The sequence below is a fragment of the Amphiura filiformis genome, chromosome 7 (assembly GCF_039555335.1).
Source record: "Amphiura filiformis chromosome 7, Afil_fr2py, whole genome shotgun sequence".
Taxonomy (NCBI): Eukaryota; Metazoa; Echinodermata; class Ophiuroidea; order Amphilepidida; family Amphiuridae; genus Amphiura; species Amphiura filiformis.
Genome location: NC_092634.1, coordinates 68,587,934 through 68,607,537, shown reverse-complemented (window position 1 = coordinate 68,607,537; position 19,604 = coordinate 68,587,934). Strand labels below are relative to the sequence as shown.

The 19,604-nt window shown below is 40.1% G+C and overlaps 1 protein-coding gene across 1 annotated transcript in view; it reads left to right on the top strand.

Moving 5' to 3' along the window:
* LOC140157541 (MAM and LDL-receptor class A domain-containing protein 1-like) overlaps nt 1-19,604 on the top strand; it is a 62,037-nt gene that overhangs the window by 27,418 nt on the left and 15,015 nt on the right. The window contains exons 10-15 of the mRNA XM_072180773.1: nt 8,280-8,370; nt 12,475-12,648; nt 13,472-13,758; nt 15,776-15,866; nt 16,176-16,376; nt 19,266-19,543. Of these exons, the coding sequence (XP_072036874.1) occupies nt 8,280-8,370; nt 12,475-12,648; nt 13,472-13,758; nt 15,776-15,866; nt 16,176-16,376; nt 19,266-19,543 (1,122 nt within the window). The remainder of the gene's footprint in view (nt 1-8,279; nt 8,371-12,474; nt 12,649-13,471; nt 13,759-15,775; nt 15,867-16,175; nt 16,377-19,265; nt 19,544-19,604) is intronic.

Here is a 19,604-nt window from a genome sequence, read left to right as displayed (position 1 = left end):
GACCCATCCTTCTTCTTCACAAGAACCACCGGACTTGCCCACGGACTATCAGAAGGTTGTATCAGACCCTTGTCTAATAACTCAGCCACCTGTCTCTCAACTTCTGTCCTCTGCTCAGGTGAAGAGCGTCTCAATGGCTGTCTAATAGGCTGGGCACCCTGTGTGTCAATGCTATGCTGGACCAGCTTGGTACGCCCTATGTCATACTCGCCCCTCGAGAATATGTCCTGATACTTGACAAGCAACTCGAAGATCTGTCTCTTCCCCTCAGGCTCTAAGTCAGTGGCACATCGCTCATACAATTCTTTCAGGTGCTCTGGAAGTTCCACTTCCGCTCCCACTTCTTCACATCTGCGAACCGACTGTTCGCATTCAACTTCAACATCTTCCTCCTCAATCTGGAGCAAACGGGCAACTACCTTTCCCGCCTTAAGCACCTTTTCTTCTGAGCCCAAATTCATAATTCGCACAGGTATGATCTCCGAGCTAGCGTCTACTACGGCTCGGGCTACCATCAAGTCATCATCTTCTATCCCCTGATCTATGGGTTCCACCAAGCACATCATGCTACCTCTCCTATTACCAGCCAAGCATGCAGGGACCACCATTTCATGTTCTGCAGGTATACGAATCTCTGAAGACGTAACCAGCTTTGAATACAATGGTTTGTCATCTTTTGTGCGACAATCCACTCTCTCACCACGAATTATCAGCTGCAGACTATCAAAATCTATCTTAGCTCCGCACTTCCTCAGAAAATTCGTTCCCAGCAAGTTATCGCTGACTTGTGCAACGTAGACTGGCACACTCTCAACATGACTACCAACTTGCACTTCCATATAGGCTGACCCCATTATCTGCACTCTGGACCCATCAGCCTGTCGCAAGTATACTTTCTCTTCTTTCAAGGGTGGTCGTCTCGTCTGCGGGATCTGACGGTACTGCTCTGGTGTTAATGTTACTTTGGAGGCCCCTGAATCAACACAAAGCATTACTCTCTCTCCCTGTATGACAGTTGAAACCCATAGATCTTTTATTTCCCCGGGCTCATTCTCCCCTATCCCCAAGGCGAATTCTCTTATGTCCGTGAGAAGTTCGGCCTCCCCGGTGTCTGACTCTGATTGTTCCCCTGTCTCGCAAATTGGTTCGGTCTCCAGCCTTGGTCCCTCCTCACAGGTGGCCTCCCCCAGGACCATTGGTTTGGCCTCATTTCGTTTCCCTGCCATCTTGCAGGACAATTCCAGTACATGTGTCCTTCCTGATGACACTCAAAACATGCCAACGGGCGTTCACATTGCCACCAAATATGATCACGGCCTCCACAATTGCGACACTCACTCCACTGGTCTACCCTTCCACCAGCTAGCTGTGGACAGGACCTCTGCATATGCCCTGGCTCTCCACATTTGAAGCATCTCCGTGGGAAGTCTTGACGGGCTGGAGAACGCGGACTCACTCTACCATTTGGCGGTGGTTGCTGTGCCTTTGCTGCAGGAGATGGCCGAGGACCCTTATTAACTGGACCTTGGCTCACGCCACTCATCGTCTTCTCCATTCCTTCCACCTTCTCTAGCAAGACCCTCACCATCTCATCTTGGCGCTGGTATCCAAGACTATCACTTCTCTCTCCCCTACCAGAGGCAACTTCGGGTCTGGCTTGCTTAACTGACCTCAAGTCACGTTCCATCTCGCTCACACGTGCAATCAACTCACTCACTTCAGAATCTCTGGGTGAGTAGTCTCTTTCTTCACTCGCTATTCTACTATAGCCAACCTGCTTCCCACGACCCCTGGTTTGTTCTGTCTTGCAGAATGACTCTACATTCTCAGCAAGCCCTATAGCATCCACCAGAGTTTTAGGGGTCGACCGGAAGAGTTCCTTGCGCAACTCTGTGTCAGCTATCGCCCTCTTGAAATGTTCTCTAGCTATGTAATCTTTCTCCGCTTTCTCAGACTTCGGGTGCGCCAACTCCACTAGCCTTTTGATCTGCTTCCCCAGTTCACGGAGGCTCTCTCCTTGCTTTTGCTCACGCCGAGAAAGAGACAGGAAGTAATTCTCGGGACACTCACGTGGGCCGAACTCTCGCTTAAGCACCTTCACTACTTTGGCATAACGAGCCTCACGTGGATTAATATCATTCACATTCAGCGTGGCCAGTGCCTCGTCTTGGCAACAAGAAAACATCTGGAATGCGGCTTCCCTATCTGACCAGCCATTGTAGTCTCTACACGCATCGAACTGGGCGGCAAATTCCTTAAATGAGCCTTTCCCATTGAACTTCGGGGGCTTCATACTTCCTCGTTTCTTAACTGTGTCGTCTGCACTCGTGGACTCATCCGTGGATGTCAATGCAGGCTTATTTTTCTTCCTTCCCCGTGACTTCTTCCCCTTTGAAGGCTTCTTTTTATTTAACTTTACTCCTGAGGAAGCTTTAGTCTCATCGTCACTAGACCCCTTGGACTCCTTCAGACGCTTTACCGCTGATGTGCTCCTGTTGGCCTTTTTGCTGACTTTATTACGCTTGCCTTCACTTTCTGACACTGTGTCGGAGTCACTCCCACTGCTATCGCTACTCTCAGTTTCACTCTCTACTTCTATCGCCTTCTTCTTCTTCTTTGACACCGATGCTCTCTTGGGAGACGATTTAGGCCTAAAGTCAGACTCCGATTCACTTTCACTGCTAGTTTCAGTCTCGCTAGCCAATTGTGACTTCTTCGAACACATCCGTACCTTATTCTTCTCCTTTTTGGACTTTTTATCCCCAACTTGATCTGACTTAGTCTCCCGGCCATGCAGAGTGTCCTTTTCTTTTGTCTTTCCCGAAAGGGATCCAAACTTGGCCTCAAATTGCCTTTTCCCCTTCAGCCTCTTATCACGCCTTAAGGGGGGCGGTTGGCTTTGCTCTGCAGTGTCACCATCCTTGTGCCCTTTGCGCAGTACTTTTCCTCTATCCTGCCGACCTTGTTTCTTAGACTGCCGTCTCACTTCTTCTCCTGAATTGGAATCATCGGTCTGACAGCCTACTTCCACCCCTTCTCTGGATGACCATGCCATATTCACAGGCCCGTACTTTTGCTCACGCTGCATGCCTCGCAATTCCTCTAGTTCCCTCTCCCGGTTCAGACTCCCAATATCTATTTGGAGTGCCTGCTGGTTGCTATTCCTTTCTCGTTCTTGCCATTCTTTCCACTGCCGCTCATCACGTTGTGCTTGTGCAGTCTCTTCGCGTTTTCTCGCCATTTCTCGTTCCACCCTCTCACACTCTTCCTGCTCTCTACGACTATCTCGCAACTGGTTTATTCTCTCCTGTTTTTTTTGTACTTCCACGGCCACCACCGGGATCTACACTCTTTCCCTCCGCGACGCTCTTCCTCTTCCTCCTTTTGCATTTCCTGTTTCCTCTTTTGCCTCTCCTGTCTCTTAACTTGGGCTTCAGCCTCCAATTTCTGCATTTTACGTTCTGCCCGGGCATTTTCCTCCACTCGTTCTTTTTTCCGTTCCCTGCGTGTCATCTCCAGGTTTTGCGCATCCCGAGCTGCTTCCTCAAAAGCCCTTTTTCATCCTCAATACTACTTTCCTTCACTTTCACCCCCATCGCCAATCCGCGAGTTCCTTCTCCTTCTCCCACATGACCTTTTCCAGCACTTCACACTCTGCTGTATTCGCTTGGTGGCGTTGAAGCATTTCCCCATACCTCTGGTCTGACCCTTTACTCCTCACATCAAGCACTACAACACCTGGTTCTCTCACCTGACCCTGCTCATGGGAATCACCATCCTCTCTTGCCTCCAACCTTGACGCCATCTTCTCAGATCCCCTAGATCTAAGGTTGTACCGTCTCTCTCTGTGCTCATGTCTAGCGCCATCACCCTCCATCTCTATATCACTACCAGGTGCCTCTTCCTCAGACACATTTCGAGTCCTTCTTTTAACTCTCCTTTGCAACCGTTCTACTTCTCTCTTCTTCTGAGTCTGTTTCCCTTCCTCAGAAGTACTATCCCTTCGTTTCCGAGTTATATTCTTAGAACGTGCAGCCTCTCGCCCTCTATCATCAGGTTCATCCCACATATCTGAGTCACTAACAGCGCCTAAACTACTTCCGGACTCACTCTCAATATCACTTTCATTACTGCCTGCCTCCTCCAATTGCTCTGGTTCAACCTTGCCCTCTGTTGACTTTAACTCCGATGCATTACTATCACCGGGCCGAGTTCCTTCCCACTTCTCTTTCCATCCAGGGCTACCTCCATCTTTTCCTACTTCACTTCCCGACATTGCTCAATACTCTCACTGTTCCTCTATTTTTACTTCAACTTGCTCTTCCACCTCTCTTTGAATTCACGGTCTTCCACGACTTCGGGTTTACTACTTGCTCAACTTGTTACTCTCCGTTTACATCCCCGCAGTTTCTGGGTCCATCTAACTCACAACTCCTCCTAATCTCAGAACAAATCCCACCGCTGCCACCACTTGTGACGGGACCGAGCGGCTAGGTACTTAGCAAGTGGTTTTATAGGTGGGCTTGCCGGAGCTAGAATCCGGCTATGCACTGGAGGAGTCTGTGATGGACCTTAAAGAAAACTGCAGTGATATCTCGTTTTACTTCAACAATGTATTATTGGTTTATTCATGGCACTTGTCTCATCTATGTAACATACTACGGGTTCTCAAAATATACTTTATCTCCACAAAGTAGTACCATCTCACATATCCATCAACATCAGCTTTTAATCTGGCCAGCAGGCTGTCTCACGCGTCACAACAACCGGGCAGCAGGTAACAGTAAACACAAGTTGCCGTACCACCAATAACACGCTACACAACGGCAACAGTCTGATTGGTAAACCCGGGCCAAATTACATGCTAAGATACACCACGCCAGAATCTAGAACGATCATCACCGGAGTGAATAAGAAAAATGTGTTAATATAATTATATAACATGTTAGGCCTACAAAAATCTAAGTTATTTAGTACAAAATGAAAATTTGGGCATAGTAGCCCATGAAGCGCCATGTAATATTGACGACACTTGCGTACGACATGCAAGCATGTAGTGGCAAAGTATCATCACAAAGTTTGACAAATATGATATAAAACACAACTACCTATTGGCATACGAAAAATTGGGCAGCATGGCCCCACGCGGCGCATGCCAATAGGTATAATACATGCAAATGACATACTAGTATGCATTGGCACATATTAATATTTTGAAAAATACAGCTAAGTTTTTGAACGCAATTGAAAATTTGCACATAGAGGCCCCTCTCTAGGTGCAGACCAGATTTTCAACAATACATAAAAGATGACATACGTATGTATCTTTACGATACATGACGTATATATCTCTATGCATCATCACTCTTAAAATTACGACATGATAAACAATATAGATTTCAACAGACTATGTGTTATAAACAATAGCACCATACAAACCATTAGGCCCTACTATACCATTAGGCCTTGTCACTACCTCCATCACTCAGAATTTGGATTGGTCAACTACTTCCATCACTCAAAGCTCAGGCCCTCCATCACTCAAAACTCGGACCGACTAACTCCTCCATCACCCAAACTCGGACCAGTCAAACTCCTCCATCACCCAACTCGGACTAGTCAAACTCCTCCATCACCCAACTCGGACTAGTCAAACTCCTCCATCACCCAACTCGGACTGGCCCAACTCTCCTCCAAATACCCGCAGTACCAGGGCACCAGCCCACGTTGCACCAGGACACCAGTCCACGTAGAACCAGGACACCAGTCCACGTAGAACCAGGACACCAGTCCACGTAGAACCAGGACACCAGTCCTACCCGACGTGTTCCTCCTCTCTACTACCCTTAACTCGCCAAATACTACTCTCCGCAGTAATTAGGCCCCCAGACCTCCTCTCTGCTACCATTACATTACCCGATGATACATGTATGTCCTGGGCTGCGCCACGCTACTGCATGGGCCCCTTGGACCTTCTCCCCTCCTTTATGGATCCGTGCTAGTACCTTTTGATCCATTGCCTCTCTCCTTCCTTTCAGGTTCCTCAGCTGACTCAGTTGATATACCACCCAGAAATAACCCCGGGCGCCTCCGCAGCCTCGGCGTTATTTCCTACGGGTGTCCTCACCCTTAGTCGATGCACTACCGCTCAGAAATAACCCCGGGCGCCTCCGCAGCCTCGGCGTTATTTCCTACAGGGTGTTATTTCCTCACCCAGTGCACTACTCCGTAGATCCGCACTCTCACACAGGCCTGTCTGAAGCACTGAAAAGTAAACATACACGTGCACGGAACCATAATATAACACAATCATGTCTGTTGAAATCACATATAATAATAATAAAAATATACCATATCATCTTACCAATAACTTTCCGTGAGCACTTAACATCCACATATTATAAAAATAAAAATACATGAATATTTAAATATACTTCACACAATTTATAGGCCAAAATAAGATCATAGGCCCTGTACATGACATGTTTTGTAATAAAGACCTAATTAATCTAAAATAGTATCTGGGTGTGACTTGCGTGAGTTTCACATAAATACTCTGATCCAAATGTTAACGCCTCCATGATTTGACAAAATGTAAAACAATTGCTTTTAGCTGAGGCTACAATGTTTGCATATCAATAATAATCATGAATAATGTCAAAAGTCAGACAATATAAATAAACACCTAATAAATTGTGGACAATGAGAAAGAGAGTGAGAGTATTATTTTCCAAACGAAAATAATACGACGCGAAAATATAATAATCCCTATTAATATTATACGCAACTCGCCATCTCAAATAATTAATTAAATCCAAGATCCAAAATAATATTCGGGGAAAACCCGAGTAACGCAATTAGCGCATGTACATGTATATGCGCTACTTAGCAATGCGCTGTGCGGTACGTATACCTTTGACCTCATTGATATGCACAATCTTGCACGTCAGTCATCTAGCAATAATGGAACCCAAATAAATTTAATTATAAAATAATCTAAGATAGACGAACTAAATCAGTCATTTCTCTCTTTCCGCTTCACCTAGAAAATACTGTTATATACCAACATGAGCAGCAAAGAATACTATATTGTTTAAAACATATGATTTTGAAATACGAACAAGATAAAGCATGATTTTGGGGGTGAATTTATGGCCAAAACCGATAAGAAATGTGCAGAGATGCTATGCTTTCCGTATACACGCACACGGAAAATAAAACAACGAAGCATCACCCGAATTGCTAGCAGAAACTCGCTCCAAAACACATCCTAAAATTAATTCCACGACTCCCAAATCACCTCTACGTGTTCTATACATAATAATCTAAGTTGAGTTGGAATGATTTAATTCCTAGTATTATTTATAATAATCAAAATAATGAAAGAATAACGAAAGAACAAGAGAAATATAATTACCTAGAACGATCATCACCGGAGTGGGGAAATTTCCACTCCGGCGAGACCGCATGGTAAGCAGCCAATCAGCGAGGCTTATTACCAGTTAATTGATTGATTGATAATGACGTAATGCAATTCGAAAATTCGCCTTTAAAAATGCGCACTACGTGATTTGGATAGCAAAATTAAAGGATACTACTTTATAATATTTAATATTTCGAATCCCGTCACACTAGTAATGGCCGACCAAAGCCTGACAATGACTTGGCTCGTTGGATTCGTCAATAGCTTCACGCAATAACACGCGAGAGACTTTCCATAGCTGTGGGTGGGGTTTGAAGCAAACAGGATTGAAATAGGTGATTCCAGATAACCTTAAATTCGTAAAACAATTGGGCAACAGTTCAGCATTTCACTTGGCATCTGTGTGTGCAGCGTATTGGTTGTTATTTCTTATTAAAAAACATATACATTGAGTGTTGTATTTCACAATATTTTTATTTTGTATGTCCACGAATTTACTCACCAACAATTTTATATTCGTATAATCGAATAGTGATAATAATAATAATAATAATAATAAAACAGCATTTATATAGCGCATTGTGAATCTCAGATTCCTCAATGCGCTTTACAGATTTAAAAACTACCAAACTTAATTTACAATAAATGATTTTAACTTAAGAATTATACAAACAATAATATGCATAAAACAGCAGACCAGCTGCAAGCAAACAACATTAGAATGGCAAGAGTAACACCAGTTGATTTTCAAACTGGTCACATTTTGTCACAAACAAACAGAGCACACAAATATAAAAAAAACACGTCAATCCTTTTCTGGTATAAAGATGATAAAAGTGGTGATTTTGAATTATAGGTAGTTTTTGAAGCAATGCAAGGCGACGGATACAGAGGAGACATTGCCATAGATGACATCAAAATTGTAGCCGATGTTTGTCCTGGTGAACGTAAGTTGTTTACCCATTGTGGTCAATGTGTCATTTTGGGATATTGATTATTATTGTGGCATGGCAGATTGTGTCATTTTGGGATATTGATTATTATTTTGGCATGGTAGAATGTGTCGTTTTGGGATATCGATTATCAGTGTGGCACGGAAGAATGTGTCATTTGGGGATATTGATTATCATTGTGGCACGGAGGAATGTGTCATTTTGGGATATTGATTATTATTGTGGCATTTCAGATTGTGTCATTTTGGGATAATGATTATCATTGTGGCACGGAGGAATGTGTCATTTTGGGATATTGATTATCAGTGTGGCACGGTAGAATGTGTCATTTGGGGATATTGATTATCATTGTGGCACGGAGGAATGTGTCATTTTGGGATAATGATTATCATTGTGGCATGGTAGAATGTGTCGTTTGGGGATATTGATTATCATTGTGGCACGGAGGAATGTGTCATCTGGGGATATTGATTATCATGACATAGAAGGATGTGTCATTTTGACATATTGATTATCGATGTTGCATGGAAGAATGTGTCATTTTTACATATTGATTATCAGTGTGGCACGGAAGAATGTGTCATTTGGGGATATTGATTATCATTGTGGCATGGAGGAATGTGTCATTTGGGGATAATGATTATCATTGTGGCATGGAAGAATGTGTCATTTGGGGATATTGATTATCATTGTGGCATGGAGGAATGTGTCATTTGGGGATAATGATTATCATTGTGGCATGGAAGAATGTGTCATTTGGGGATATTATTGTGGCATGGCAGATTGTGTCATTTTGGGATATTGATTATCATTGTGGCATGGAGGAATGTGTCATTTGGGGATAATGATTATCATTGTGGCATGGAAGAATGTGTCATTTGGGGATATTGATTATCATTTTGGCATGGCAGAATGTGTCATTTGGGGATATTGATTATCATTTTGGCATGGAAGAATGTGTCATTTGGGGATATTGATTATCATTTTGGCATGGCAGAATGTGTCATTTGGGGATATTGATTATCATTTTGGCATGGAAGAATGTGTCATTTGGGGATATTATTGTGGCATGGCAGATTGTGTCATTTTGGGATATTGATTATCATTGTGGCATGGAGGAATGTGTCATTTGGGGATAATGATTATTATTGTGGAATAATTGAAGGAATGGAATAATTGGTCATTCTGGGATATTGATTAGCATTGTGGCACTGAGGTATGTGTCACTTGGGGATATTGATTATCATGGCATGGAAGGATATGTCATTTGGGGATATTGATTATCGATGAGGCATGGAAAAATGTGTCATTTTGGAATATTGATAATCATTGTGGCATGGAAGAATGTGTCATCTTGGGATATTGATTATCAGTGTGACACGGGGCACGGGATATTGATTATCGTTGTGGCATGGGAAAATGGGTCATTCTGGGATATTGATTATCGACGTGGGATGGAAGAATGTGTCATTTTGGGATATTGATTATCATTGTGGGATGGAAGAATGTGTCATCTTGGGATATCGATTATCAGTGTGGCACGGGGCACGGGATATTGATTATCGTTGTGGTATGGGTAATGGGTTATTCTGGGATATCGATTATCGATGTGGGATGGAAGAATGTGTCATTTTTATTGATTATCAGTGTGGCACAGAAGAATGGGTCATTATGGGATATTGAGTATCAGAGTAAGGCTAGCTTCAGACTCCATATTGTACGTACAATATTGTATGTACAATACTTTTCGTGACGTCAAAAATTATTGCACGTGCAATAAATATACGTGCCACGACTAGTTGAATCAGATTAAATAACGCGCTATAACCCTGACGGTTCATTGTTTGCTAAATCCAAGCGAGGACACCAGAAAATCTATGCAAGATCAATTTCTACTGCTGCTGATGAAAAATCCTAGAGTGCGTTTGGAGGTTTTTTCTGCACTTTACCAGTAGGCCTAATAAATTCATAAAAAATAAAAATCAAATAAAGATTTAGGGTGAATGTTTTTAATCACTGCTCATCTGATCCACTTTCCCAGGAAACTAAATACCGATACTCCTTAGTTTTTCCCTGACTTTCCAGACATAATTATGAGTAAACATCAAATTTAATGTTTACAAAACAATAAAATATATATACATTCGTTTGCATTTTGTACATAAATATTAATATTAATAATGTACAAACATTAAAAAAGGGGGCCTAAGAGTATGTCTATTTTTAATCATATACTAATTCCGCCATGCCCAAACATATTTTATATAATATGAAATCGTGTAATGGCACCCAAATTCCAATAAAAAATAAAAACAAATTTGTTATCAAATACACTAGGCCTATGTGTTATTACAGGAATTTAATAGATGGTGCATTTTAATAAATAAATAGATTAACACGGGTAATGGATGATAAATATTTGGCAATACCGGATTTACCACAGAGCCAGTGGATAAAGAAATTAATTACAATTAAAACAAATTAAATGAGAAAATGAAAGCAAGGACATTTTGGTGTTCAAAGTTCCGGTTCAAAGTATTGTTTTAGAATGCGAAGGAGTCCTAAATGTTATCCTGGCCCAGGACACTGATTAATGTAAATTCGACCCATAGTTATTTTATCTACTTTTGCCACCATTCAACCTGTTCAATGTGATTTGTGCCTATTTTTAATACAATTCCGAAATCTGACGTATCAACGTTGTATCGGTCCACAAACTATGATCCGAGACTATTTCATATGACACGGTTGTATGGATTTCAAAAGATCGGTCCTATAATAGATATCGATTAGAGAATTACAGCATGAGGCTTTGAGGATGCCGTAATCCTCTTGACAATCAACCAATCAGAGAGAAATATTTCAGAAATATGTTCGTATCGTTGAAACTCTTTCAACTCTGAAATAATATTTCAAGTAATCTCGTTTCACATTAACACGTTTATGGATGTTTTGGGATGATCATAAGTAGGTCTATAACATACACCATCATAACGTGCCTCAACGATATCAACATGTAAAAAGCTGTTGCAAATTCATAACACAACGTGTTATTATGTATTATGTTATATGCCAAAACTCTAAAAAACAATAAATATATCGGTATCAATCAAATCAAAACCAGAATAAATACATAGGCCTACAAATAATACTTAAGAAACTGACTAAATCAATATATGACTAAATGTCGGTATAAATGAATCGCTAAATCAATTAATCAATCAGTAATCAATCAATCAATCAACCAATCAATCAACCAATAAATAAATAAATAAATAAATAAACAAATAGGCCTAAATAAATAAATCTATAAATAAATAAATAAAAACTGAATGTGCCATTTATATTATTATTACAATTGTAATATTATTAATATTATTAGTATTAATAGGCCTTTTAATATTAAGTACAGTTGAATACAAGAAGACATAAAAAGATGTTCATCATTCCGTGCACGAACACTCACTAAATTTACCACTCTTAGAAATTTGGCAACTCCGTATCAATTAAGCAACCAATGATTGTAGCACAATATATATTTTCCCGGTACATACTATTTATTGCACGTGTAATACTTTTTGACGTCACGAAAAGTATTGTACATACAATATTGTACGTACAATACGGAGTCTGAAGCGCGCTTAATCCTAAAAATTATAAGAACAAAACGGAGAAGAACGTACTGACCAGTATTGCTTTTAGAGTCTCTCATGGTATTCTTCAGCAACAAGCGTCTATTTCCAATTTTCTATATAAAATGAACAATGATCGAAAGCACTCATTTCCATTAATTTGAACTCGTTTCAGTGTGATTATAATTCAGTGGGATAAATGAGCTGCAATTTACTTTGCAATTGTTTCAGACCATTTTTATTTCAGCGTGGTTATACAATGGTAATTTGCATACCTTGAAATAAACTCTTGCGTGGTTTCAGTGTTATTTTCCGATTTCAGCGTGATTTTTAATACTTTAGTTTCATAGTGAATATGCCTGTAAATTCATCATAAAAAACAATGTCTTTGGCATGTTTATAAGTAGCTATAAGTTGAAGAAAGATCAGAATGTGTAAATTAATATTGACAGAATTTTTCTTGCAGATCACGTTCACAACTACTCCAGTATTACTTGTGATTTTGAGGAAGCAGAAATATGCTATTATGAGCAGGAGAATACTGCAGATGACATTGATTGGGCGTGGATAAATGGCGACTCCGCATCTCATCGACTACCAGTTGGGCCATCCACGGATCACACTTTGAAAAATGAAATCGGTAAGATGTGCCCCTCCTGTATTTGCGGCAACTTTGACAAGTTGTTCAAATAGAACCAATTGTACGATCAAGCTATCTGTATACGACAGATCAGGAAGACAGCAGGCAATGCCATCTTTGATCCATATAAACATGAAAATCAACAGGCCATAGATACTGGCTAATGTCAATGTACTTGATAGCTATAGGAGTGAGTACATTATTCTATACTATATGTACAATGTGAGAACAGTGAAAAATTTGATCTCCTCACATTTCTATAAAGATTACGCAAGGTTTTAATTCCCTTCGAGACTGCACATCACTCTTGTTATCTTGCCCTGCGGGGCTCTTCTATATTGGAACGCTAATAGTTGCAAGAACTCCCTATGGTAGTTTCCGGCTTCAGCCCTGGCAGGCTTGCGGCCTTGATTTTTTCAGGTGGTGGATGACATGATCGAGCCGGCAACTTGTAAAACCGCCCGGCCGTATGGCATTTTCAATATACTTGGTTAGTTTTGTCGGGTTCATTATCGAAACCCAACGGTTTTAGCTTGTATTTATATTACTTATTAACATAGGCCCATTTGTTTTTGATATTTCAAGCGTTTTAAAATTTCAAAATATTCCCATTCAATTACACGGTTGACGATGAAAATTTACTGAATTTAGAGAATGCAATGCGACCACCACCTGGATTTTTTTGTTGATACTGTGCCCCAGCCCGCCAGGGCTTAAAACATACTTCGATCGCAATAATTAAAACGACATAATTATTCCGTCGTAAAAAGTAAATCTTCAAGTAAGAGTAATAATATCTTTTAACTTGTAATTTTTAATACAGGCTTTTACCTATTCGTTAGTTATGAAAATGCGTATGGATACTATCAATTCAGCCATCAGAGTAAGAAAGCGTGGTTGAAGTCTCCATATGCATCGCCACAAAAATCCCGATCATGTGTTGAATTCTGGTACCACATGTATGGCAGAAATGCAGAAAATCTAAAGGTGTTTTTTCAAAAACAAGGAGAAGAAATTCCAGCAACGCATGCTTGGAAGCAATCTGGCGATCAAGGTAACTTCTGGCATCGTGCTACAGTTGATGTTGGGTTGGTAAATGTCGCATTTCGAGTGAGTATAAAATAAACTTAATTGTCCAATCGTTATTGATAAATAACTGAGTGATTCATATTTCATCCCTGTCGCCGCTTTTAGCGATTAATGGTGATTGGACAATAAATTTAACATTTTGTTCATGGTTGCTTACTTTGATAAGACGTTATGTAACAGGTCTTAAATTTCGACATGTTAAGGGATCTAAAATGAGCGTTTATTGCGTTTCGACAGTATTTTTTGTGCGACATGAGAGCACCTCAGACCTATCGAATTGCATTTGAATACGAAGCATGTCTTTCTGATATCAAATAATTTTCATTTTTGAAAATCACAATATAATACAAATTTTATGACAAATTATAAAAATTTGATATTTTTCAAATTTTGATATATAACAGTCCTCGAAGTGAATTATATAAATCTAATGATATATTCTTAAAGTGTATGTAGCAGGGAGGAAAGCCGACGGTCAATTGAAAATTTTGACCTTTCATGTTGAAGATATGGATTTTTTCCCAAAAGACCTAATTTTTTTGGTGTTTTGGGAAAAAAATCCATATCTTCAATACGAAAGGTCAACATTTTCAATTGATCGTCGGCATTTCACCCCACCTACATACACTTTAAGTATAAATCATCCGATTTATAAAGTTCACTTCAAGTACTGTTAAATATCAAAAATATCAATTTTAATGATTTGCCATAAAATGTGTATTAAATTGCGAATTTCAAAAATCAAAATTATTTGATATCAGAATGACATTCTTCGTATTCAGAATGCAATTCGATATGTCTGATGTGCTCTAATGTCCCAAAATAAATACCGTCCAAACGTTCATACCCCAGCCCTTAAGGCAATAGAAACAAAATTAGTTCGATCTTTCGATCGACCATCGATGCTTGGTCGATCCTTATTATTTATGAAATCAATTGAGATAATGTATTATCTTTGCCTGTATTGATATTGACCAATATAGATGTAGCATTCTCATTAATTAGTTGATAATTCATTAATGACAAGCATCGAAGCAGCATGGACGGTCGATCCAAAGATCGAACAAATTTGGTTCTGGTGCCTAAGTAGCAGAGCAGAATACAACGCACTTGTAAACACTCTATAGGTTTAAGGTGGTACTACACCCCTTGATAAATTTGTGCCTATTTTTGCAAAAGTTCCGGGGCAGCAAACCTACCAAAAATTGATGATGTGCCCCCGGGCTTGTAGCCCGCTTGTATATATTGGGCTATTCCATTTGAAATTCATACTCCCCCTGTGGAAGATTTTGGAACTATCTTCCACAGGGGTAGTATGAATTTTAAATGGAATAACACATTAGGCAGCTCCATTTGAAACTCACCCTCCTTCCCGGGGGGGGGGGGGGCACTTCCATGACAGATATGCATCATGTGCCGCGGGATAGACCCCTTTTTCAAACCGGCTTGTACCCAATGACCCCCTTTTTTGTGTTATGGTCCTACCTAATTACCCAATGACCCCCTTTAAAAAAATTCATGTACTCAATGACCCCCTTTTTCTATTTCCTGCTATACCTAATGACCCCCCTTTTAATTCCCAAGTTGTTTTTCGCAGTTTGGCACTTATTTATGTGTACTTAATGATACTCTTTTGGCAATCCTGTACTCAATGACTCCCATTTTATTTTTTGTTACCCAAATGACCATCCTTTTTTCAAAGTTTCATACCGAATGACCCCATTTTTATTCAGGTTGTGTACTGAATGACCCCATATTTTTGTAATTGTACATTTTACCTGAATGCCCCCTACTTTTAACATGGCCGAGGCACATCCCTGCCATTTCAGATAGGGAGTGCCTCCCCCGGGCCTCCTTCATTGGAAGATTCAGGTTGAATCTTTCTTTGAGGGTGCATGAAATTCAAATGGAGCTGCCTAATGTGTTCATTCCATTTGAAATTCATACACCCCCCTGTGGAAGATAATTCCAAAACCTTCCACAGGGGTAGTGTGGATTTTAAATAGAATAGCACATTACATCGTTTGCTTTACCTCAGGTGGTCTTCGAAGCTACCACTGGAACAACATATCAGAATGATATTGCTATTGATGACGTCACATTCTACAACAGTACATCCTGTCCAACTTGTAAGTAAATATCGATTGCTCAGTGCCAGAAGTGCGTAAGTGCAATAGATGCCCTGTTAACATTTGGCAATTTACACACGTATATTGTATTCACCTACATATGGCAGCTACACATGACAGCTATGGCACTTACCCACTTCTGGCATTAATCAGTCAATACATCCGTACCTACCAAACTTTAAATTCGTATCATAATCGAATAATATTAATATTACAATTCATAAGTTCGGTTATAATTATCACCACATTATGTATACACATTATTATAATACTTTAATGATTGTTTGATAGATATTAATTTATGTTTAGTCGTAACAGAACCTCCGCCACCAGTAACATTGCCTCCTACGACCAACAATGCCAGTTGCAATTTTGATAATTACGACATATGCAGCTATACGCAAGTAATAAATGACAACACAGACTGGAGTCGAAGATATAGAAGGCGAACATGGTATGGTCCATCTTATGACCACACAATCGGCAGGGATTACTACTATAGGAATTCAGGTAAAGTCATAAAAATCATAATTATACACTTAACCTAACACACAAAGCAACTACTTCTTACTGTAACACCTAGTCCAATTTACCATGTCAGACGTAGTTGCGTTCTGCCCGGGGGGGGGGGCAATCAAATATGACAGTGTACGCATGCGTGACCAAATTTTTTTCAAACACCCCCTAAACGAGTTTTACCCTACCAGCAAATTTAGCCCCTTAATAAGGTAATTTAGTGTAGAATTTACCCCCTAATGAGTTTTTGGCTGGTAAAAATGCAACAAATGTACCCTTTTTGGACTCATAATTTACCAAAAATTTGAAAAGGTACCCGAAACAAGTTGTCCAGTTTCAGAAAACTACCCTTACTATTTGAAAATCACTGTTTTTTAGCCCCTAAACGCGTCACGCGCGTAACTTGCCTTGCCTAAAAAAACACCCCCTTCTACTTGTTTTTTGGTCACGTATGCGTACAGACCATTTATGTGAGTGATCCCCCCGGGGCGTTCTGGCACAATGGATCATTATGTAAGAATAAAATACCGTATTGAAAATTGCACTTGGAAATATTCTGCATGTATTGAGATAGTTGAATGGATAAAGGTACTTTCAAAACTGCATCTTTTTTTTAAATGAGCCATTATTGTCGAACGCAACGGTATGTGACATTGATTATCGGACAAGGGTGGATGTAACAAATAGGCTACCAATAACTTCTTTTTTTTTAATTTCGAGGACTACTTTTGAAAAAGTGTCACTTGCGAGAAGTACATTTTCGAATGTACATTTTGAGATGTGATCAAATTTAATGTAAATACAAAGGTAATTGAAAAAATTCGTCAAATCAACTTGAGACAATGATGGCTTTGAATGTGTATGCCGACATTACAATTACGCGGAAGAATATAATCTGAGAAAGTTGTATTTTGTTCTTCTCTACAATACTACAATGATTGTCAAAAATGTTGGGACACTTTCAACAAGACGGTAATGTAAATAAATGAGTCCCCCATTTCTCACGAACAATGTTGAATCGTGCAATGTTGCTCATGTGCGCCTTGCAGTATCCAGCATTGACTGGTGGGAAAGGGGGAGGTGGTGATGGAGGGTTAGGCCAAAAAATTGCCCTCGAATGGATTTTAAAAATGGGGTCGGTCGTTGGGTCGGGAAAAGTTTTTTTTTTTTTTTTTTTTTTCCCCGTTTCCCAGAAACAGACATGGCGAATACCGAATGCAATTAATGGTTCAAGCATTTCCGTAGCAGCAACATCACGCCATGGTCCAGCATCTGTGCTCGCCACTTGCACCTTAAACAATTGTAGCTCTTCTACATGTAGGCCTGCGTTTAATGAAGTGTACAATTCTCCTACATGTAGTGTTTTCTGCTTTTCAAAACTATCATATTAATCAGCGTGTTCGGTCCCTTGCTTCACCTGTACAGCTAGCGCTACTCATGTTGTGTCCGCCATGTTTAAAGTGAAATCATTTATACCGAGCGATTTGTGCTCTTAATAAAAGTAGCCTCAACAAACATGTTGAAAAAAATAGTGCAATGTTACATCCTAGTCGATACGAACAAATATCATGAATCTAAATATTTATAAACAAGAAATGAATATCTGGTACAACTGTTTTCAAATTTTATCTACTTTTACCATATTTTAACATCTGCTATATTGTATCCATTCTTGCACGATATGCACGGTTATATTTTGCCTGTAAAATTAATAAACTCATCCCTAGATGCGCCGTCCGAAATGTGCAGGTGGATAGCAAATTGTATTAGAGCTTAGACGCTGAGGTGGTATACGAAATTGCGGAACCCGACAGTCAGGTACAGCCGGACACGTAAACCCCGGGGGGGTTCTTCGAAAAATTTTGTACGGGGGTGTGCCACGCAGACTTTCGGATGCTGACTTTCTCTATACCTACTTTTTGCTCTTTTTGCTACCCATCAGTATACCAATTTTCAAGAAAAAGCACCCAAAAAGCACCCAAATTTGCCATAATTGGGCTCTTTAAGGGCACTTTTGCCAAAATGCGCCCAATTGGGCGCATTGGTCTCCACTGAAAACCCACCCATCGATATACCAAAATCGCTGAAAAGGTACCCCAAAACCGTGGCACATCCCCGTATACCTTCAACCAGGAAGAACCCCCCCGGGACGTAAACATGCAGGATATGGTATTTTACAACGTTTCTTTTAAATCATCGGTTTTTCAGACGAAAAATACATGCCATTTTTGGGAAAATCGCAAAAAAAAACCTTTTTTCAAAAAAAAAAAGTTCTACGGTCGGGACTGCCGAGACGGTCGGTCGGACGAGGGCAAGCAAACAACTTTTTTTTTTTGGCCTTAGGGATAGTTTAGGCTTGACACAATAAAGCGGCATTTCACGTTAAAAATAACGGAAACATGATTTTTCCATAAGTGTCCCAACACATTTTGACGAAGATGATTAAATGGAAATATATAAAGGGTCTTTGGGTGACAGATCGAAAGGGAAAATATGGGGTATTTGGGTGACAGAGCATGTGCTCATAAAATATGGGGTCTTTGTGTGACAGCAATGCTGAAAAAGGGGGTCTTAACAGCTAAAACAAAAATAGAACAATAATTACCTATACTTATTTACCTTACCTATGATAATAAGTTTCTGCAATAAAAAAAAAGCGCAGTGCGCTACGCACAGGCACAACGCCTAGACGTTGATCCACAAGCCTCAGCACACTTTACAGGTTGTCGCTGACCACTGCGGCCCACATCATTCCACAAACCATTAAACAACAAATCAGGGACTTTGCTGCTTCAAGAGCGCACACCCTAGACATTCCACAAATAACCATCGCAACCAGGATCAATCTAATAACAATTAAATTCCATTGATATTTTGATACAGGTCAGCGTGGATTTTACATGAACTTTGACTGTTATAGTTCGCTACGGTTCGATTATCGAGCACAACTTGCGACTCCATACATAGCACCGAACACGGAACATCAATGTATGTACTTTTACTATTACATGTACGGCCGTGGCGTTGATATGTTAAACATATATTTGGTTTCTTATGGATATACTCTAACAAATGACCCACAGATGAGTTTATTTGGAAATAAAGGAAATTATTGGAATCGTGGAACTTTAGATTTGCCTCCATCATCACAGCCCTACCAGGTAAGTTTACATTTAACCTTCTTCACGCGGGTGTCGACTTTCTTTTTTTTGTTGAAAATTC